This window comes from Odocoileus virginianus, chromosome 21, assembly GCF_023699985.2.
Source record: "Odocoileus virginianus isolate 20LAN1187 ecotype Illinois chromosome 21, Ovbor_1.2, whole genome shotgun sequence".
In the NCBI taxonomy this organism is placed as follows: domain Eukaryota; kingdom Metazoa; phylum Chordata; class Mammalia; order Artiodactyla; family Cervidae; genus Odocoileus; species Odocoileus virginianus.
In genome coordinates this window covers 26,933,520-26,956,916 of record NC_069694.1, presented here as the reverse complement: position 1 = coordinate 26,956,916, position 23,397 = coordinate 26,933,520, and the positions used below count along the sequence as shown (strand labels likewise).

Here is a 23,397-nt window from a genome sequence, read left to right as displayed (position 1 = left end):
TTCTTTTTTGTCTTCATATTCTTCCTTTTTTATTTATGAACTGTTAGGCATAGATTTAAGCTTGTGTTGGTCTCAATATTCAGCCAAATTTGCTCTTAGGCATTTGCCTTTCCCTTTGGGAGATGGAATAGCTGACAACTGCTTTCAATATGATTTTTGGCAACTCTGAAACTATACTAGATCAATGATAATGGTTCTTTTTCCAGATGAACATCAACCTATTCAGATTAACAACATCTGTATTATTAATAAGGCAAGTGTATTAGTTATGGTAATGTTAATTGCTAAAATAAACAAACCCCACATCTCAGTAGCTTAACCTAGCAAAGTTTACTTTTGGCTCACATGAAAGTCTGAGTTACTTGTCTTTGGACCCTCTTCCCATCTAAAGTGAATCAGAGGTTGGCTCTGTTCGTGTTCCAAGATCCTCCAGAACCCAGGACCACATAGTCATATGCATCTAGCCAGTAAAATGCAAAAAGAACAGAGAAGGTATATCAACTACTAAAATGCCTTTGGATCCTAGAATTGACATGCCAACTCTGCTGTCATTCTATTGGCAAAAACTAATTATAGGCAAGAACTGAGTAAGATATAAAGGGGGCTGGGAACACAACTTCTGGCTGGGTAGCAATTTTTCATAAGAACTCTACACTATGAGAAGTGGAACATACAACATGATGGACATAGAATCATCTATTACAAATAATTCAGACTTACTGTTAATATCTGAATATTCACTTTAGTACAGGTAAACATTTGGGATATAAGTTGAAGTGAAAAATCACACTTAAATGTAAGCTGCATGAAGGCAGAAATTCTTGACTGCTAAAACCCTAGTGATTAGAATAATACATGGCACTCTATAGGTGCTCAAAAAATATTTGCTGAATGACCAACTGAATGAATGTATTCTGTGCACTGAAATTCTATTAATCTGCTATGATATTAATGTGTATATATTGCAAAAGTAAAGTTATGAAAGTAATTGGTTTGAAAACTATTAATTTCATGGACAGAAACAGACGCTGAGAACTTTCTGGTACTTGAATAATAGGGAAACAGATGAACATGAAGACTAGACTAGGTAATGTCTAAGATTATCCCTAAATGTATGAAACGCGTGCGTGCTCTGCTGTGCTTAGTTGCTCAGCCGTGTCCGAGTCTGTGTGACCCTATGGACTGTAGCCTGCTGGACTCTGTCCATGGGGATTCTCCAGGCAAGAATACTGAAGTGGGTTGTCACGCCCTCTTCCGGGGGATCTTCCCAACCCAGGGATGGAACCCAGGTCTCCCGCATAAGACATTTAAAAACATTTAAATAACAGTACGTGACAGAATGAGCTTCCTAGGTGGCACTAGGGGTAAAGAACCTGTCTGCTGACATAAGAGACAAGGTTTCAATTCCTGGGTGGGGAAGATCCCCAGAGGAGTGCATGCAACCCACTCCAGTACTCTCTCCTGGAGAATCCCACGGACAGAAGAGCCTGGTGGGCTACAGTCCATAGGGTCGCAAAGAGTTGGACACGGATGAAGCAACTTAGCATGCATGCACACACAGGGTAGAATAAATAGACTCAACTGTTTATAATTCCAATAGCTGTAGAATTGGTATACTAAAATTCACAATTTTTAACAAAGAAGTGTTATTAGATTTTAGTGATTTATACCATTTTAGATAATTTTCAAGAAAAAGTCCAATTTTCAAATTCTTCAGTCTTCTGGGGGTAACTGAAAAACAGAATGTCAACTCTCCTACCTCAAATTTCATGAAAAGGACACATTCCAAAGATATATAAACTACATCTGTGATAAATGACCATAATCTGGATTTCTGCTTGCTAAGTCACTTCAGTCATGTCTGAGTCTTTGCGACGCTATGGACTGTAGCATGCCAGGCTCCTCTGTCCATGGGGTTCTCCAGGCAAGAATACTACTGCAGCGGGTTGCCACACCCTTCTCCAGGGGATCTTCTCAACCCAGGGATGGAACCCACTTCTCTTATGTCTGTGGCACTTCACATTGGTGAGCAGGTTCCTTACCAGTAGTGCCACCTGGGAAGTAATAGGGATTAAAAAAATATAAAGAATATGAAAAAAGGAAGAAAGTAATAGAGAAAAATAAGATATTTAAAATATTGTTCCAAGGAATTAAATTTCAAAATAGTTGTAATAGGAATATTTTAATAAAGACAATTCCTTTTCTACCTCAGATCATATGAAACTCTAACTCGAGATGGATCACAGACTTAGTGAAAGCTAAAACTGTAAGTTTTAAAAAAAAACCAAACAGAATAGCTTCAGAACATTCGGGTTGGCAAAGGTTTGTTAAAAGCACTCACAATAATAGAAAAACAACCTGATAAACTGGATTTTATAAAAATTAAAAATTTCCATTCATAATATACCACTAAGAAAGTAAAAAGAAAAGGCATAGACTGGCAAAGATGTCTATAACACACACACACATATATATCTGACAAGCTTGTGTACAAAATATATAAAGAACATATCCCTAAGAAAAAGATAACTGTAGTGTAATTTAGAAATGGGCAAAGACTTGAATAACTATTTTCAAAAGAGGTATCTGAATGGCTGATAAGCATATGAAAAGGTACTCAATACTGCAAATCATGGAAATGTAAATTAAAGTCACAATGAGATATTACTATACAATACCAGAATCGGTAAAATTAAGGACAGACAACAACAAATGTTTGTAAGGATGTGAAGTAATTAGAACTTTCATATATTGCTAATGAGAGCATAAAATTATACAATCACTTTGGAAAGTATTTGACAGTTTTATTCTATGACACAGTTTGGCTCCCTAGGACCCAAGAGGAATGAGTCCATATACTCACAAAAAACACAGAAATATATTTATTTCAGCTTTATCTGTAATAGCCACAAATTAGAAAGTACTCAAATCTTACCTAACAGATAATTGCATATGAATACAATGGGACAGTCTACAACAATAAAAAAAAAAAAAGAACAGTGGATACATGCAAACACCTGGATGAATTGCTGATATTACATTAATGAAAGCATCCAAGTGTAAAACAGCACATACTGGATGAGTCCAGTCACATAAAGTTGAGAAAAAGCAAAACGAATTGATCTTTAGAAGACCTTCTGGGGCAGATATAAATAGGGAAAAGGACACTAAGTAATCAGAAATTTTTTGGACTTTAATCTGAGTATACACATCTTAATATGAGAGTATACACTATGTGAAAAATCAAGTACACTTGTGATTATTGCACTTCATGTCCTTCACTGTAGTTATGTAGAAAAGGCACATGAACAAATTGTCCTGGCATGGTTTACTCAATAGATTTGATGACAGAGAAAAAACACATCACCATAATCATTTGCAATTAGATCAAAATTTATTCTTAGGTTATATAATACTAATGTAGACAAAGTACAGGAAAAAACCTCAATCATAATACATAGGAAAAAAAAATCTAAAGCATTATATGGGAATAACTATATCTTGATAGCGAAAATAGTACAGAAGATGAAAAATAGTATGTAATTTCAAAATATTTTTAAAGAAGTAAATCATTCCTTATGCTTTTGAGTCAATAGAGGCTAAAATTTAAACAAAAAGCTTGTTGAAATTATTGCTATTATGCATTATTTCTTTAAATAAAAAAATCTGAGATTTGTCTAAGCGAGGGGCATAGTTCCTTTTACAAGACAAGTTATTGAAAACAATTTTTTCTTTCTGAAAAAATCTCCTGCAGGGCACATCTTTTTGCAGGTGAGTACCTATTGCAATTGTGGAGTATGATGCCTGAAGGAGCAATCTAATCACTGACAATGCTACAATTCTCTTGTATCTTTAATGTCAAACTTCTAAAATCTGACTATCAAAATTGTAATGATTACATTTTGAGAAATAAAATTTCAGTTTATTTTTGTGATACAGAAACATTAAAAAATGTGTATTTGGTGTACTTCTAATTGCCTCATTTTATCATTATTCTCACTACCCTTGTGCTTATCTTTTTATATTTTCTCTTGCCTTAACATCTGTTGCACTTCTTTTTATACTTTCCATGTACTCAAACACTTTGTTCCAAGTTTCCTAGGGACCTACTTCCTGAAACCCCCACCCTACTTATTTGACACAGTAGTCATCATGGGACTTTCATTGTATTCCTTTGTCAGATCTTATATTTTCAGGATCCCATGCTTTCTTACTTAGATTACTCCTTTGTTTTGATGAAGCACATCCTCCAGTAGCCTCCTAAGAAAGGGTACATGGTAAGATACAATTTTGAGACCATGCCAGTCTAACCTTTATTTTAGCCCCATACTTGATTGGACTGTCTATAATTCTAGGCAGAATATTAGCTTGGAAATAATTTTTTCTCTTAGATTTGAAGACCCTGCATTTATAGTCTTCTAGCATCTTCTAGTGTTGCTATCAAAAAATCAAAATGCCATTCTGAAAACATCCTTTTATGTAACTTTTGTTATCCCCCTGTGGAAACTTTAAGGATATCCTGAAATATCATCATATGCCTTTGCATGTATGTGTGGGTGATTCATTGTACCATGAGCTCAGTGGATCATTTTATTAATAAGAGCCACATGTCCTACATGTTGGGGAGATGTTCTTTTTTATTATCACCTCCTTTCTCTGTTCTCTGCTTTTCAAGATCTTATTAATCAGATGTTCTGTCTCATTCTGATCTAATTTTTTGGTTCTTTGCTATTTTCACCTCTGCTTTTTTGTTCTATTTTCTGAAATTTCTTCAACTTATTCCCGAACACAACTATTCCATATTTAATTTTGGCTCTCTTATTTTTCTAATACTTTTTTCCTGATTTTTTATTTTTTATAGCACTGTGTTCTTAATTTTCATGGATGCAATATATGCTATGTTTCTGAGAATATTATAGCATCTTTGGGGACTTTATGTTTTCTGCTTTCTTTTTTTTTCCAGGCACTTTTGTTTTGGTCTTCATCTTTCATTGTTGAAGTTATTTCTGTATGCATAGTGATTCTTGGCTATCAGCTTAGCATTATTTCAAGGGACTGAAAGTCATGTATGAATGACCAGGGTTGTGAACTCTGAGTTTCACTGCAACAAATAATCAAGTGGCAAACTGTTTTTTTAAATTTTTCACCTTTCCAGAAGGGCTGGGCTAGGCTGGGTATAAGCCCAGCTGCCACATTCTGTAGCAAGGTGGTGAAGGGGCACTGAAGGCTTATAATGTTCTGAACACTAATCTCTGTCATCGTTTTCAGTGTAGTGCCTCACTACTGCCACCATTCTCCCCCCAGGTCCCAGCTCTAATCTGTTTGGTTTAATTTCTCCAGATAATAAGTCTCCAGCCTTCTGCTAGAAAAAGAGAAAGCTGCTTGGCTACAAAGGGAGAACAAAAATAGACTTTCAAATAATCCCCTTGTTTTCAACTTTGCTCCTTAACCTCACCTTTCAGGGCACCTAGTGACTCCAAATCCTTGACTCTTTGGGAGGTTCTGGAAGAAAAAGATAGGTGTTCCATATTTGTGGGCCTTTTCTGAGATGAAGAGTGGCTGTGAGAATTGTGCTACCTATCAAGTATTTAAGAAAAAAAAAGTAGTGCACTCTTTCCCTTCATGGTAAAAGAGAAGGGAAAAGTAACTGTTTAAAAGTCACACAAACAAAAGACAACCCCTAAACTACCAATTACCTAGACATTATTTCAAAAATTTGTACATCTGGAAATGTTTTAATGGCTATGTGAGAATTTTAGTAAAAGACAATGTGTCTCCTATTAAAAACTCTCATATCTGCAATTAGGCTTCCTCTTTTATCTCTTAACAATAAACTTTGGGTCAACTATGTGTTAGCCTCCTTCTTCCCATATCAAGTATTAGCAGGTAAAAAACCAGTACATAATGGAAAGAACCAGTGTGTTTCCTGGGAACAAATACATGACTACAATCCAAACTTAACTAGTGTTACTAACACATTCATAGGGTTGCCAGATAAAATATGGTATGCCACATATATGTGAATTTCAGATAACTAATTTTTTTTTCTAAAATAAATATGACCCCTATTTCTTTTTTCTGAGATTCAAATTTACTTGGGCATCCTATATTTTTATTTGCTAAGACTGGCAATCCAACATATTTAAAGAAAGAATATATCATAAGTAGAAAATGACCACCATAGAAAAGCTGGATATAAAGAAGGAAACTGGGGATCTGAACCAAAACTACTCAAGCCACCGGGAAAAATCTACATTACCGGGACTTTGCCTGCTGGTACAGTGGTTAAGAATCTGCCTTGCAATGCAGGGGACGAAGGTTCAACCCCTGGTGGGGGAAGTAAGATCCCACATGCCACAGAGAAACTAAGCCTGTGCACCATGACTACTGAGCCACCAGGAAAAGACCCCACATGACACGCTAAAGATCTTGAATGCAGCAACTAAGACCCAATGTGGGCAAATAATATTTAAAAAATCTGCACTACTACCAAGCTGGTATCCGTGGGCAACCCCATACACACCCACTTTGCAATATAGACTGCCTTGGCTGTGACAAAAATTAATGCTTTCAGTCATTATAGGAACTCGCATTATCTAGGTAGCATGGGTAGCCCGTTAATTGTATCACTAGAGCTCCCCTTCTATCAAGCCAGTCTGGTTCCTTAGAGTATCATCACAAAGCCAATCAAGGGTCTTTTCTGATGGAAGATGGCCATACTCTTGGACTGTTTTAATTGTTTGTGTATCTGCCAAACGAAGTTCCCCCAACCAGACCACTGCCTGGATGATACACAGCAAGACATTAACTGATGTACTGCAGTGTCAGTTCTCACAGGCTGACACCACGGTGGAAGAGTAGCATGAAACATGGGTTTGGTAGTTAACCCAAATATAATAACTTCCCCCTAACTAAAATGTTATCAGCTCTTTAATTTACAAGCTGCAACTCATTTTAAGATGTCATCTGGCTTCTGCTGATCCCTAATTTGACACCACACCAGCTCAGTTTCTGTGTATACTAGGAACTCAGTAAACAATCTTGTTAGGCTGACTGGGATCCTATCTCCTTGATGAATACTGGTTATGTCCTACTCTAGGAAATAGAGCATAACTTTTCAAATATTTTCAATAATTTCCATATCATGTTTCAGGTGCATATATTTTTTCCCAAATAAACTTCTTGAGTTCCAGACAACTTACTGTTTTATGCTCCAACACTAAGCTGTTGTTAACATTTTGAGAGTTTGAATTATTTATTGTACAATTTTATACACACTGTGTTTTAAGTGCATTATGAAATATTTTGTACAGAATTGGAAAAGTAACTTAATTTTTCTCATCTTCAGATTTCTCATCTCTGGAAATTATCTCAAAGTATCTTTCCATAGTGTTATTTCAATGGGTGCTATAGGATTAAAAAAGAATCATTCAAAATGATAAAGTTATGAATGTGGTAAATATTGCCTGGGTGTTGAAGGTCACTTTCAGGTTTATGAGCTGGTGTTGATGAGAAGCAAGCAATGATCAACCACAGGCAGAAGCTGCAGGGGATGTGGGGAGAGGTTCCTCACAGTGGTCTATGTTCCACATGTAGGAAAAAAAAAAGCAAAAGCCAGTCTTTAGGTTTTAGATGAGGTAGAGGACTGGTTTTATGAACACCCTTCTGCCTCAGTTCTGATGCTCATTGCTGTAGCCCTGTTCTGATTCAACCTAAGCCCTGAACATGGTTGATGAGATAGGGTAAGGTATCATTTTTGTATTTATGCATAATATTAAGGGGTTTTTACATTAGTGAAGATGTGAGCAGAAAGGGAGGATTTTTATATCACAAAATAGTTAATTTTTGAATATTTTAGAATATTAACAAAATTCTCTTGGAACTAAATGGATTATTTCATGTCATGTGTGGGCTGGAAAAAAAGTGACTTAAGTTCAGAATTGACATTAAAAATGAAATGTTTATTTCTAGTCATCTGAGAGTGGGTCTTCACTGGGGAGGTTAACATTTTAAACTGACTCCACAGTTTAGAAGCAACAAATCTAGTACTGTCTGCCTGCTACACTGTTATTTTAAATTATCATTTTTTTTTATCTTGGCCACACGTTGAAGCTTGTGGGATCTCAGTTCTCCAGGGATTGAACCTTGGTCACAGCAGTGAAAGCGACAAATCCTAACCACCAGACTACTAGGGAATTCTACTATTATTTTTAAATCAAGTCTTCCTTTTCCATACCTTATTGAAAATTCAGGGCTGGTCATACCTCTTCCAGCCAAGAAGTGCTCGGAAGATCACATCACTGTGATATTCCTTCCTTAGTCTCACTTCCAAAAATTGTATAGTACATAATCCCACTGCTACCACCAATAGAAACAGATTGGAAGACTTATACAAGGATCAGACTCAAACATGTAGCCATTAACTAAACTTGTTTCAAAACTGGCAAAGATACACCATACTTTCCTTTGATAACAGCCAAGTAGACACAATACCTGGTGGTTGGTGTCAGTGCAGCTCCTTCAATTTCCCTCAGTACAATGGATACTGCTTATTTGTAGACTTATATTAAGGAAGAGGCTTGTACAAAGTTGTCTCATGAAGTCTGAGAAGTCCAGACTTTCTGGGCCTTTATATATACCTCAGTCATATGAGCAAAACACTTCAGGTCTTGATTTTTGTGTGCCATTGCCTTGTGAATTCAGTATATACAATTTAAATCTGTGTATAAGATACCTATTTATTTTATGTATCCCCTTATCTGACTACCTCTGTGGGGTTTAATTGTTGGGGTGTGCTCTCCATGTGAATTTCCACTATGCTTGGATGGCTGTCTCATTTTCAAATAATCACCGGCCAGTGTAAGAAGTAAGCTTATTTACTGTGAACCTGACCCTAGCTCACAGTAAGTAAGCACGAATAGCCAAAAGCCTTGGGGTAATTCACATTGGTTCAATACATTTTGAAACTAACTTCTTATATATCTTAATTTTGTACTCCCAGTGAGTATCTTGAATTATAGTAGGCACTCCATATTATTATTAGATGAACAACTATATCTCTATTTAAAACTAATGGGCTGCTCCAAAAGATGTTGAGTTCTCTAACAATGGAGCCAAGAAAAGAAAATCATCTGTTAGAGATGTAAGAGAAAGGGAGCAAACAACCCAAGTGACTCGAACTAAAGTCCTAATTGCTTTAGGAATCGACTCTAGTATCAAAACACTATTTTCATCTTTTAGATGGATAGTTGTGATAGGAGTCCCACAAGATAATTGCCTAAAGGTGACCTAACATCTACCCTCTTCCTGCCATGTCTAGATTTCTTCCTTCCGTTAGGAAGTTGACTGGCTTAAAAAGCATGATTATGGTCTTCTGGGCTCAAGTTTACTGGACTGCTTCAACAAAAAGAGACTATTTGCACCAAGAAAGAATAATACCTTTAAATAACACTGATGTCTATTGGTTTAGAAATCCCTTTTCCTACCTCGTTGATAAATATTTCGATAAATAGAGAAAAAACTCATCCTTCTTAATTTTAATTATGATGACTGAATTTAACCAAGGTCCATGGAGAGAGTGTGTGAAAGTAGTAAACTGACCCCTACTCATGACACACAAACAGAAGTAAAGTCTTAAGGCTTACTCAGGTACTTATCATTTTATGCAACCTGAAACTACTTAATATATACAAACAAACGGGTTCAAACCTAAGTTTGGACTGAATATCTAACACTTTCTTCAATTATGTTTCTTTCCTAGGGCAGCCAAGTCACCTCCTATGAGATCCACTGTATCTCTATGGACTCTATTTACCACTTAGTGAATGATGAATATGCCTTAAGCATGGTAGAATCTATTTCATTTTGTTAGGAACAAATAACCATACTCTGTTCAGCATGTACAAAGCTATTGCTTTATTCAGCTGGGAAGCTGGGAAAAGGCTTCCTTTTGGAATGAACAGCAAAGATGTGTTCATGAACAAGGCACTTTTACACACACACACACACGCATGCACACACACAGAAAAAGGAACATATTACTGTTACATAAACATCAACATATTTTAATTTTCAGATCTCCCTACTTCTTCCCACCTCCCTCTTTGAAAAAAAAGAAACATGTTTTTGTAACATTAAAAAAAAAAAAAAAAAAAACAATTTCATAGAACATCTACATAGGAGCAGTTACTGTTACATTCAGTTACACTAACATTATATGGTTTCAGTTCAGTAATTTTCCATTAACAAATATTTTTTTTCTACCCACTATAATTCCCTCCTTTTCCTTAAGATGAAACAACTAAGGTTCAGTAGAAATTTCTCATTAGGTTAGAAACATTCTTCTTTCTCAAAAGTTGCTATAGATTTATAGAATTTGTGATTCCATTAATGCTTCCATTTTTTGATGCCACATTGTATACAGCACTTAATTATGGAGAACAGGAAAAAGCAAAAATAAAATAAGGATGTGTGTATATATATATATATATATATATATATCTTTAACAATCTATTTTCTGATTCCCTTTAGATGACCAGTCAACCAGGATCACATACAGATTTCCTCTTTATTGTAGGTGTGTGAAAAGACTTACTCATCTCACACATTTTATGTATGTTGATTTCTATGTTTAGACACAGCAAGACTCATTTGCAAGGGTATGTATGGTTTCTATTCAACCAGAAAAAAAATCTAAAGTTAGACACAGAAACACTTCAGATTGTATTAGGCTGAGATTTTCTGCAGTAAAGTTCTTTAAAGTTAGAAGCGTTCCTAAAAAGTTTGCAACAGATGTGGAAAGTGCATGAATACTGCTCCAGGAAACATATAGATAAAATACTTTCATCTTTCCCATTGGTCTTTTGGAATGTGTTTTATTTGCTACCAACTAAAGTCTAGATGCCAGGATGCAGGAAATATATTCCATACAGAATAAGTGTTTGTTTTAACTCCATGTATGATCTTACAAGGCTGCTCACATGATGCAGTGGTAAAGAATCCGCCTGCCAATGCAGGAGACGCAAGAGATGCAGGTTCATCTCTGGGTCAGAAAGATTCCCTGGAGTAGGAAATGGCAACCTATTCCAGTATTCTTGCATGGAAAATTCCATGGATAGAAGAACCTTGCAGGCTACAGTCCATGGGGTTGCAAAGAGTCAAAAAAGACTGAGCACACACACACACATGATCTTAACAAGCCGGTTTATCTAGAGACAGCCTGGTGGGAGCCTATAAAATGTGTATGCTGTAACTGCAGGTCCCACAATATGTCTGAAGTAGTGTAGGCTACTACTGCATTAGTGGGTTACAGTCCACAGGGTTGCAGAGTCAGACACAACTAAGTGACTATGCACTGCTGCACTGCACTCTCTCCCCCCAAAATAGGAACCCCTAAAGGGCACCCTATGTAGGACTATCAATATAAAACTGGGAGGTAAATCCATATTCCTACCATTTTCTTTTGTCCAGTTATTAAATTTAATTCAAGAACCTCTCTGAAAATGAGTACTAGAGAAAAGTATGCTCAGAAAAGTGTTATTAGCACTAGCTAACTTACCAGTTTCCACAATGGCTATTCTGAAGGTTGGGTAACAAATGGGATAGTGGCCTACTTTTCCTTACCATTAATAATTAGGTATCTAGTTAAGTCCATTAGACAGGCAGAGTAAATTGTGGGGAGAACTGAGTGTGGAGAATAGTCAAATTATTTTTCTATAAAAAAGGTCCCTTTTAACTAATTCTCTATTGAAGTTCTCATCTCATCCACAGGGTCTTTCAAAGGGAATGCCTGCACTGCACATTTTCTGTAGTTGAGTTACAGGACTCTTGGGGTATGTATTTAGTACTTGATGGTACTTTGGCTTCTGAAGACAGGGCATAGTTGGCTGAGAAGACATTTGTTTCTCAATTGTGGGCTGTGTAACTGTGTTCCTTTCTCAAGTGGGAACACGAGATGAGGATGAATGGTGGGTTTTTTATAACGATGCAGTTAGGAGTTTGTTAACTGCCTTTTGGAAGTCAGTGTAGGAATAAGTAGTGTTGATGGGTTCAGTGCGGGTTGTTTCCTTAACTGTTTTAGTTAACCAGCCACAGCAACAACCAGAAACACAGGAATTAGGAATCTGTTTTAGGTATTCAGGTATGGGGGTGGCTCTACTCAATGTTCGGCTTAACTGTTTGGTGGCAAACTGCAGTGGTCCGTTTAGAGTGGCATGGTCTCTAGAAAGCCGGCTGGGACTTATAAGGGGCTTTTGAAAAGGTGGTACTCCACAAGAAGCCAGAGGAGGCCATTCAGGAATTGGTTCCAGTTTGGGTACACAATGGGAGCAATGAGAGAGTCTCAGACCTATCTCTCGAAGTATATGGACTGGTGTGCTAGCATCCAGGAGTTTAGCATGATATAACCAGGAATTAGGATTTAACGGTTTCCAAGTTGTAGAATATTTTAAAAGGCACTTAACCTGCCAGGCAAGACTCTCAAGAGGTGTTAGGTTGGGCACCACAGGGTCCTCTTCTTCAGAGGAATCCCACTCTTCCCCAGAACTCTCATTTAGGTAAGTAGTGTTTTCTTCTTCCTCACTTTCTGATTCTGATAAGGGATCAGGAGAGGGATTTCTAGGACCCATTAAAATAGACCAACAGTATAGGAAAAAAGATACCAGGAAAAGGTAACAATCTAAGCCAGCAAAACACTAACACTGGCAAATAAAGCAAAAGATGAGAAGCTGTTTCAGTAAGATTCACTTGTATCTCAGTCTGTTAAACACACATAGTATGCCTCTGGCTTGCAACACTGTACAGTTCTTCAAGATTATGTTGTATATTCTTCACTTACAAAGAAGACAGCTCAGTTCTCAGCACCAGTTCAGTGTGTAAAAGTTAGTCACTTACCGGTGGCACAGGTCAGAGTCTCTCCTTCAAATCCTGGCTACTGAAGAAAAGAAGAGGTCATCGTATAGACAAGCTGATTTGCTAAGCATGGTCTCAACTGGTTGCAATTTCATGAAGAGACACTTTGTGTACTCTTTTTTGTTGGCAGAGATATCGTATCTATTTGGTAATGAAAAGAAATTCAGTGGTTGCCTTCTTTGTTGGCTGGTGCAATAACTTTTCTGCAGGGGGATGGTGGGATGAGTTGCCAAGGATCTGTCTGGTGTGCAATGATCCGATGTTTTCCATAGATGGTGCAAATGCCCTTGGAAACTGGAGACTTAGTTGCTGGACCATCTGCAAAGGTAGTCTTAACCTGTGAATGAGAAGACTTGAGACATGATATTAAAGTTTGAAAGCACTGGGTAACATTATCATCATCTAACTTCATAGAGTATCCAAGCACACTGATGCTAAGCAAGAAGCCTTATTGGCTTTCCCATCTCCAGCACATAAACAGGCAGATTCTCCACCTGGGACTGGCTACCACCACGACAAAATTGGCAAAGAGAGCCTGGGGCCACTTTTATCCTTTGTTGGTACATACCTGGGCCAGTTTGTTTTTTATTATACAGTTCTAGACCAGGGATCTGCCAAAGCAGATGCCTTATGCTCCAAACTCCAAATAGGGAGCTGTAAAAGGTACCTTTTTATCTTTAGAGGTGCTTCTTGGCATTAATTTTAGGAGACCTGTCCTCATTGTAGTTTCTAGATATTAGAACTCTTGCTGGGACCCAGAGGGTGAGGTCCTATGACTATACTCTACAGATCATGGCAGGCATAAATCTTAATATAGCAGGAATTACAATGATTATAAACTGCTTAAATTCATAATTAAAAGACAGACACTCAGAATGAATTAACAAAACAAAATAAGATTCAGTAACATACTTTAAAGCAAAAAGACCCACAAAGGTCAAAACCAGAAATATGAACAAAGATGTTACCAGGTAACTGTGTGACCAGAATAAAGCTCAGATAGCAATCTTAATACCCAACAAAAAAGATTTCAAACCAGAAAATATAAGGAACAAAGATGGATGTTATAATACAGGCAAAAGTGAAAGAATAAAAGTGATATACTCATTATAAATGTCTACGAACCTAAAAGCACATCCTTAAAGTTCCTCAGGTAACGACTAATAGAACTGAGGGGGGAATATAAGCAGAGATATAAGCATTCTGAAACAGTTAAAAGTATTAATATGCTCTAGGAACTATAAAACACACACAGAAATATTTCATGCATTAAGTTATAAAGCATAACTAGATCCCAAGGGTGAACTTCATTTAGACTAAATTTTCTGACCATAATGCAATAAAAGTAGATGTTAAAAAGTAATCATAGGTTAGGAAACTCAATAACTCATGGATTAGTAAAATGGATATCATAAAATACATTAAATATAAGATTGAATGGTAATATAACCATACAAGGCAAAATTTGTGGGGCATGGCCAAACCAGTACCTAGAAGAAATTCATAGCTTTGAACACACTTGTGAAGAAATAAGGAAGTTTAAATACCCCCACGTTAGGCATTCAAAATAACAGAAAAAAGCAACAGCAAAATAAGCAGAAAAGAAATAATAAAGGCAGAAATTAAACAGTATACAACAGAAAAATAGATTGATAAAAACTGAAAAACAGTTTTCTGAAAATATGAATAAGAAAAACAAAACTAGTGAGACTTATCAAGAAAGAGATTTAAAAATACTCCAAAAAAGATTAAAAGTAAAAACATATGCTAACACGTGAAAACCTAGATAAACTGGCTAAATTCTAGAAGAATATAAAATACTAAAATTCATATAGGAAGAAATAGATAACTTGAATAAAACAGACCAGTATTAAAGAAAGTGGAAAAGTAATAACCGCCTATTAAAAACACCACTCTCATAAGATTATGAGTTCCATTAAACTTGCAAGAAAATAAATACATATTTTATATTAACTGTTTCAGAAAAAAGCAAAAAAGCATAAAACTGATTAGCTTCTTTCATGATGATAATAAAACATTAATTAAATCTAGAGATGAAGCATATAAGAAAGCTATAGGCTCATTTTACTTGCAAAAATTTCAAATACTACCTAATGGAATGTAATAGTGTAATAAAGAAAAAAAGAATGTCATAATCATGTAGAGCTTGAAAGCAAGAACATCTCAGTTTCATAAATTTATAAATATAAATCACTATAGTAATAAAACAGAAAAAACTGGATAATTTTATCAATTGTGGAAATTTAACTCTTCTTAGTTTTTGACCAACACCTATTTATGACTTAAAAAAACAAAACACTTTAACCAAACTGGAAGAGAAAGCTACTTTCTCATCATGGTAAAACTTATCTACCAAAAACTTTCAGCAAATATTATCCTAAATGAGAAATTTAGATACATTCTCTTTAAAAATGAATTACATAAGGGTGATACTGATACTGTGTAACAAAGTACCAAAGTCCTAGTCAACATTGTTTTTTTTAAAAAAAGGGTGAGAACTGTAAAAAAATAAAACTATTTTACAGATGATATGGTCATCCAAATTTTTAAAAAAAACCCTAAAATATAAACTATTAGAGCTACCCAAAAAGCTCAACAAGGTTCCTGAATCTTTTTTCCAATTCACACATTAACCTATGAATATTCATTAGCTTATTTACATAGCACTTACTATTTGCCAAATACTATTCTAGGAATTGCACAAACACTACTCATTGAAATTCTAACAATCCTGTAAGATAGGTACTTTTATTGTCCCCATTTTATTTTATTTTTTTGCCCCCATTTTATACATGAGGTTTAAGCTACCTGTCGAGGGTCCTGTATCTACAAAATGATAAGATTTGACCACAGGCACTCTTAACTTCTATACCAGCAATATGTACCATAAAATATATTAAATAAACACTTTCACAATAAAGGAAAAAAAAAAACTCAGACCAAACCTATGAAGGATTTAAGAACTAATCAATAATATGCAAGACCTCTACAAAGAAGACTGTAAAATTCTAATCAAGGACACATAATTTAAAATAGACATTCCATGCTCTTGGATGGAACAAATGAATACTACAAAGATAACTTTTTTCCAAATTAACTCATACAATCTTCATATGTTAAGAATAAAATTCCATATATATCTAAACCAACTATTTAAACAGAAGAGTAAAGGAAGTTCTTGGCTTACAGGATATTAACACATATTAGAGAAGCCACAGAAATTAAAATAAGGTAGAGTTAGTATAAGAACAGGGCTTCTCTGGTGGAGTATAAGAACAAACAGTCCAGTGGAACAAAGCTCAGAAATAGAGCCACATAAAATTTTAGAATGTAATATAAAGTTAGCACATAAATCAAGGGGGGATGAATCCATCTAGCACATAATAATGATAAATCTGGCTCATTATATGAAGAAAAATAAAAGCTACCTATATAATGCCACATACAAAGGAGGACTCATGATAGATTAAAGATCTAAGTGAGAAGTATAAGACTATATAGTCACTAAATATAATGCAGGGGAGTATCTTTGTGAATTAGGAGCAGATGACTTCTTAAAAAAAAAACAAAACATAAAGCACAAGACCAAACTATGATGAGTTCAATCACATCAAAATTAATCCTTTCTGGACTGAAGTAAAGACATCAAGAAAAAAGTTAACTACAAATCAACAACAAAAGTAGCAATCTCAAAAAGAAATGAGCAAGGGACAAAAATACCCAGTTTACAGAAGAAAAAAATCCACAGGCCATTAACTATGTGAGTAAAGAGATAATCACATTATTCTATTATTTTGGTAAAAATTAGGAAGATGGATAATGCCAGGTGTTAGTGAGGGGACTAAAGGAATTCCTTTAGAAACCAGCACTATTGGTGGAATTATAGACTGGGCTAACCTTTCTTAAGAGCAATCTGGCAGCACTACTTAGCTCGACTATCTGCACATCTCAGGATCCATCAATTCTACTCTTGGGTTTATATAACAGAGAAAATCTCTGGAAAACCAACATGTATTCTGAAGCTTCATCTTTGATGGTAAAGAATTAGAAGCATTCAAAGTTTCCATCCCTAGAGGAATGGATAGGTAACATGTGATGAAAGCACATTAGAAGTATACCTAGCAACACAGATGGACTAAAAGCATAGGTCTAAATTGCAGAGTTGGCCATGACTTAGCAACTGAACAAGTGAAATAAGCAAAACCAAAGTATCAACATCCCACTTAGGCCATTCTGTAAGAATGATTTTCAAAATGAAAGTCTGTAACATCTCTAGGGTCAAATACATAGAGGTGATAAGGGCTGGCTTCCCGTCAGTAATGTTCATCTAAAGAACATTTTTCTGGGACTTCCTGGTAGTTCAGTGGTAAAGATGACATGCTCCCAATGCAGGGGACACAAGTTAGATATCTGCTCTGGGAACTAAGATTCCACATGCTGTGCAGCATGGCCAAATAAAATAAGAGAATATTTCTCTGGCTTCTACTCATTCTTTTATCTAATTTAGTTCTCAGCAGTGGCACATATTAGGGGCTTAGCAAGTTTTTTTTTTTTTAATTAATGAGAGAATGGTAGAGGCCAGTTATAAGTTAACTACACAAGCATGTTTTACTTTTATTCTAGGGAGACAAAAATATGAAAATTTTAATATACATGTATGAGAAAGATATAAAGACATATGAAATATTTAAAAACAGAATCAACAAAGATACTACTAAAGCCATACAAAGGGAACTGCTTGTAACTTAAAACTTCATCTTTAAGAATACTTTAAAAAGTCTGTATTACCAACTTCAATCTGAAACAAAAAGAAAATTATAAATGTATTATAAGTATTTTATTGAGATAGGAGGTTTTAGCTTTTAATTCTTCTGTCCTCATAGTTTTACTATTTTCATTCAGCCAGATTCCATCTGCAAGACTATTAATTGGCTATACTTTAGTTATTGTGTTATTCAAAGCATTCTTTAAAAGGCTCATTCTACTATAGCAGAAATAAGACAAAGTTTCTTTGAAGGTATCTGTAAATTCTAGAGTGAACCCATTCTGTTAACCTCTTACATTCCGCAGGCACTATAGTGTTAGTTGCTCAGTCGTATCCGACTCTCTGCAACCGCATGGACTGTAGCCTGTCAGGCTCCTCTGTCCATGGGATTTTCCAGGCAAGAATACTGGAGTGGGTTGCCATTTCCTTTTCCAGGAGATCTTCCCAACTCAGGGATCAAACCTGGGTCTCTTCTATTGCAGGCAGATTCTTTACTATCTCAGCCATTACAGAAGCAGTTATAGGCATTATAACCCCATATCAAAACTGAATTACTGGGAAATCCCATGGACAGAGAGACAGGCAGGCTACCCTCCATGGGGTCAGAGTTGGACATGACTTAGCAAAAACATGTATATGATGATAAAGTAACTGAACAAAAAACATAAAAACTGAATTAATCACTCTATACACTCCCATGTAAAATTTACCTTGAAAGAATGATTTTCCTGTAATTTCAGAAATAGTCTTACTATACAAATTATTTAGTTTGCTTAGTTTAATTGCTACAATTTCTTTTCCCCAATAGCATTAAAAGTCAAGACACAGATAAGCGAAAGGCAGCGAGTTTAACATAGTATCTTTTTAAAAATAAAGCCAGTTTTATTGAGGTATGACTGACAAATTGTATATAGTTAACATGTACGTGTGATATCCTGAGACATGTGTTCACTGTGAAATGATTACCACAATCAAGCTAATGAATATATCCATCACCTCACAGGTTTTTTTTTCTTTTTTTTTGCATGTTATATGAGGAGAACACTTAGGATCTACTCTCGGTAAACTTCAAGTATACATAATTAACTATCATCACCACAACGTACATTAGGTCTCCAGAAAGTTTGTATGCTTTGGCATCTTCCTATTTTCTTTACCTGCTAGCCACTGATAACTCCCTTTCTACTCTGTTACTGTGAGTTCAACTTTTTGAGATTCCACATGTAAACAGGATCATACAGGATTTGTCTTATTGTGTTTGGTTTATTTCATATGGCAGAATGTCCTCCAGGTTGACCCATGTTGCTGTAAATTGTAGAATTTCCTTCTTTTTAAAGACTGAATAATGTCTGTATATAAATGTTTCATCTTCTTTATCCATTCACTCATTGATAGACACTTATTTCCACATCTTGGCTACTGTGAATAATGCTGCAATAAACATGGGAGTGCAGATACATCTTTGAGATAGTAATTTTATTTCCTTTGAATATATACCAAGGGGGATTCCTGGATCATATGACAGTTCTATTTTTACTTTTTTGAGGAACTTCCATATTGTTGCCCACCAACATGTATCAGTGTCCCTTTTTCTATACATCCTCATCAACACTTGTTATCTTTAGACTTTTTAATAGTCATTCTGACAGATGTGAAGTGATACTTTACTGTGGTTATCATTTGCATTTCCCTGATGATTCATGATGCTGACCACCTTTTCATATACTGGTTGGCCATTTGCATGTGTTCTTTGGAAAACTTGTCTATTCAGTTCCTTTGCTCATTTTTAATTGTTATTATTATTAATTTGCTATTGACTTGTATAAGTTCTTATACATTTTTTATATTAACCCCTTATGAGATATATGGTTTGCAACTATCTTCTACCATTCCAAAGACTGACATTTTCATAATCCAGTATCTTTTTAAAAAAAATTTTCAGATTATAATGTTAAAAAAATACTGAAAAAGGCATATTATTAAAACCTCACCTCCACAGAGCTTATCGAGATAGTTAGGCTGACCTCTGGTGGCCAATGCCTCACCCTTCAGTAACTGACGAAATGGTATGAATTTGTGGTGAGATAATGCAATAAAATATGGTAAAGGAAATAACAGAACTGCACAGTTAAAAAAGCAACAAAGGTAGCACACACCCAAAGCATAAGGAAGCCTGGGCAATAAAAGGCTACAAAATAAGAAAAATGCCTCCAAGTATTAGTTTGTTCTAACTTTTAGTTCACCAGTTGATTTTAGATGAAAAACAAATGGTTAAATTCAGTGGTTCCCAAAGTAAGAATAGTTCTAAACTAATACTGCAGCCACTAGCTCCATTTAGCACTTGAAATGTGGCTAGTGTAAATAATTCTCAATTTATGTTGAATACATGTTGAAATGCTATTTTGGATATACTTGGTTAAAAAAAATAATGCCCTTTTTATGTTTCTTTCACCACAGCTGTCTAGATATTCTATGTTTTAATCTACAGTGAGATTATAATTGTTATCAAGCATATTCCATGCACTCTTAAACCTCTATGATTTTCCTGCAACTGATTAACCTCAAGTACCACACATCTTGCCTTTTCAGAAATTAGACATCTTGATAATTTTGAAATTATGGGGACTCCAACTGCTACCATATTTATTTTAACTAGCATTTGAATACCTACAATGTTTCAGGAATTAGGACTATGAAGCAAGGGAATGTATTAACAAATTATAGCATACTCAAACAATAGAATATTAGAGAAACCTATCTGTACCTCAGTTTCCCCTGCTTAAAAAGGAGAAAGTAGTTTCAAGAGTTGTATCGGAGGATTAAATGAAGTGCTTAGAACAGTGTCTTGGCATAAAAGGCAATGAAATAAAATACAATTTTATGGCAAGAAAATAAAAATTAAAACAAATTTTTTCTCTGCCTGTTTGGGCCTCCTCCCTCCCCTTTAGTGTGTGTTGTGTAGCTGCATTAACCAGACCTCCTAGGAGATAACCTTCCTTCTTAATCTTGTAAGGGGTCTCGTATGACCTACTACTCTCTTCATACCCATAGATCTGGATTGTGTAAACTGTCAATAATGCGTTGACTGTCACCTTTCCTCTCAAAAACATATATAATCGTGCTTAGTCCTCTAAAGGGCAGAACAGTCCTCAGAGCTTTCTGAAAGACTATCTCATGGGTTATAATCCTCAGGTTGGCTTGAGTAAAATTTTCCTTTTCCTTCCTAGATCAACCACTGATTACTTTTTCCTAGACAAAGGGTCCATAAGGTGTTCAGTTCCTGTTACGAAAGTATCAATATGAATAAACTTCAAAAATAACAGTTATGGGAAAAAGCAGGTTCCATATGATTATTCATATAACGTTAGAACATGAAAACAATACAGTATACTTATTCACAGATTTATTCATATGTCATTAACACACAAAAGTTAACAGTAAATTAAGAATATCCCCCCCCACCCCGCCCTCCAAAAAAGAAGAAAACCCATTACTGCCGGGGAGGGAAGATAGTTCGACAGGAAAAAGGCGTACATGAAGCACTGTAATCTAATTCTGTTGATTTCTACCTGAAATAACTCCATTAAAAAAAAATTCGAAAGGCACTCCAAATTTATCTTAATCTCTATCCCCTTTCCCAATCTGTTCTCCTTTGTTGAAAGCGCTGCCCTTAGGTACTTTGTGGGGCTTCCCTGATGGCTCAGTGGCTCCCTCCTGCCAAAGCAGGAGATGCAGGTTAGATCCCAGCGTGGGGAAGATCCCGTGGAGGAGGAAATGGCAACCCACTTCAGTATTTTTGCCTGGGAAATCCCCCACGGACAGAGCAGCCTGGCGGGCTACAGTCTCTGGGATCGCAGTCAGTTGGACGCGACTAAACATGCACGTTTGTAAACCAGGCCTTCAAAGCCTGTACATCTACAACAAGCTGTATCTAAATTAACTCGAGCCTCTCTTCCCAACTGCCTCCCAGGTTTGCAGCCTCTCCACCAGCAATTTCACTGTGGGGCGAGGTTTAAGTAATTAGATGTGAGCACTGACCAGAAGGACAACAACCGCTCAGAATTAAAAAGCGGCTCGCTTCCATCAGAAGACCTCGGAACATTTCCCTTCTCAGTAGAAGCCGGGACGCTGCGCAGCACTCCCAGACGCCCCCCTTCCCTCCTCCCCTTCAGGGGGAGCAGGGATTCTTCCCCTCAGCAGAGTCCCTGTTCTCACCCATGGAGGATCCTTTCTTCTTCCTCGCCTCACCCCAAGTCGCAAGACCCGATTAGGCCTAGCGCCACCAGCTCGGTTCCAATAGTCGAATCTCCACAGAGTTCGCACTCCCGGCGGATATCTCTTCCGGGGGAGCCAATGACCCTTTCTCTTAGAAACGCCAAGTATCCGTCGGAAAACGGCTTAAAAGACCCTCAGCGCATGCCCAAACCGCGACGTCGAAGGCAGTGGATTCACCTCTTCCAGCTCTCGCCGCTCTACGCACTCGCGGTAGTATCGCGGTATTTCCTTCTCCCGCGGGAGTAGTTTGAAAGCTTTGGCGGTAACCACGCCCTCCACTTCTGCTTCCCAGTGGAGACGCGGACCTTGGTCCGTCGGGCCAGCTGTAGGCGAACGTGAGCAGGCTTCGTCTCGGCCGGGTACTGGCGCCATGGGGAAGGAGAAGAGACTTCTACCGATTAAGGAGGCCTTCCAGCTGGCGCAGCAGCCTCACCAGAACCAGGCGAAGCTGGTGGTGGCGCTGAATCGCACCTACTGCTCGGTAAGTGCGGCCGCCCGCGGTCCGGGGCCCCCGCCTCTCCCCTCCCCAGCCTCTCTCCCAGGGGCTTCCCGCTACCCTTCCGACTAATCTCATCACGACTTCAGTCTCAACTTTCCAGACCCGGTTCGAAGAGGTCTACGGCGTGGACCGTTAATTCTCTGGCGCTGAATTTAAGAGAAACGTTTGTGCGTACCGGGGCGACCTAGTGTAGGGCTGCATCCTGGGTCCTGAAAGTGGTGGCTCAACGGTTGTTGTCCTGGTCACCGCCCACATCTAATTACTTAAACTTCGCACCACAGTGAAATTGCATCAGATCACCAATTAGCAAATTAATTGTTAGCACCAGAGTCTTCCTAGTCACGTAAATACTGTTTGCTTCCTTTTGAATGAAGCCTTGTAGACGAATAGGACAATGGATTTCAGGAAAATAAATTATCTTGAGGTGCTAGAAAAATTATGTCAGTATAATAGGGCTTGAGGATATGAGACAGGATGTGAAAGTTATTATCGGAAAGGAATTGCTGTGTAATATTAAGGGTAATAGGCTTCCCCAGTGGTTCAGCGGTAAAGAATCCGCCTGCAGTTCAGGAGCCTCAAGAGACGCGGGTTCGATCCCTGAGTGGGGAAGATCCCCTGGAGGAGGGCATAGCAACCCACTCCAGTATTCTTGCCTGGAGAATTCCATGGACAGAGGAGCTTGGCTGGCTGCAGTCCATAGCGTCGCAAAGAGACGCAACTGCAGCGACTGCTTGCCCACGCACATTAAAGGTAATTCGGTAAGATGCAGACGCTGTTATTGATTTTGGATTGTTCATAAAGAAGCAGATTTTTACTCAACTGGTACCAAGGCATCATATGGAGAATTAGAGTGTTGAAAAAAATATCGGAGGAATTCTTTTCACTGTCAAAATTCACGTTTGTTTTCTTTCTGGGAGTTGTGCAGAT

General features: G+C 37.0%; 2 protein-coding genes across 7 annotated transcripts in view; one reads left to right on the top strand and one right to left on the bottom strand.

The window, feature by feature from the left end:
• On the bottom strand, positions 1–22,107 carry DCAF16 (DDB1 and CUL4 associated factor 16). 6 transcript variants are annotated; one of them, XM_070452114.1, is made up of 3 exons: positions 21,735–22,107; positions 14,036–14,079; positions 1–13,247 (listed from the first exon to the last, which is right to left on the bottom strand). In XM_070452114.1, the coding sequence occupies exon 3, from the start codon at positions 12,625–12,627 to the stop codon at positions 11,977–11,979; it is 651 nt and encodes a 216-aa protein (XP_070308215.1). In that variant the 5' UTR covers positions 12,628–13,247; positions 14,036–14,079; positions 21,735–22,107; the 3' UTR covers positions 1–11,976. The 6 variants fall into 6 exon arrangements, with proteins under 6 accessions (XP_070308215.1, XP_070308216.1, XP_070308214.1 ...); XM_070452115.1 differs by having other exon boundaries at positions 21,912–22,107; XM_070452113.1 differs by lacking the exon at positions 14,036–14,079 and having other exon boundaries at positions 1–13,262.
• Positions 22,108–22,158: 51 nt separating this feature from the next.
• The window catches only part of NCAPG (non-SMC condensin I complex subunit G), a 45,014-nt gene continuing 43,775 nt past the window's right edge, over positions 22,159–23,397 (top strand). Inside the window, exon 1 of the mRNA XM_020878320.2 lies at positions 22,159–22,452. Within this exon, the coding sequence (XP_020733979.2) occupies positions 22,342–22,452 (111 nt within the window). The 5' untranslated portion in view covers positions 22,159–22,341. The remainder of the gene's footprint in view (positions 22,453–23,397) is intronic.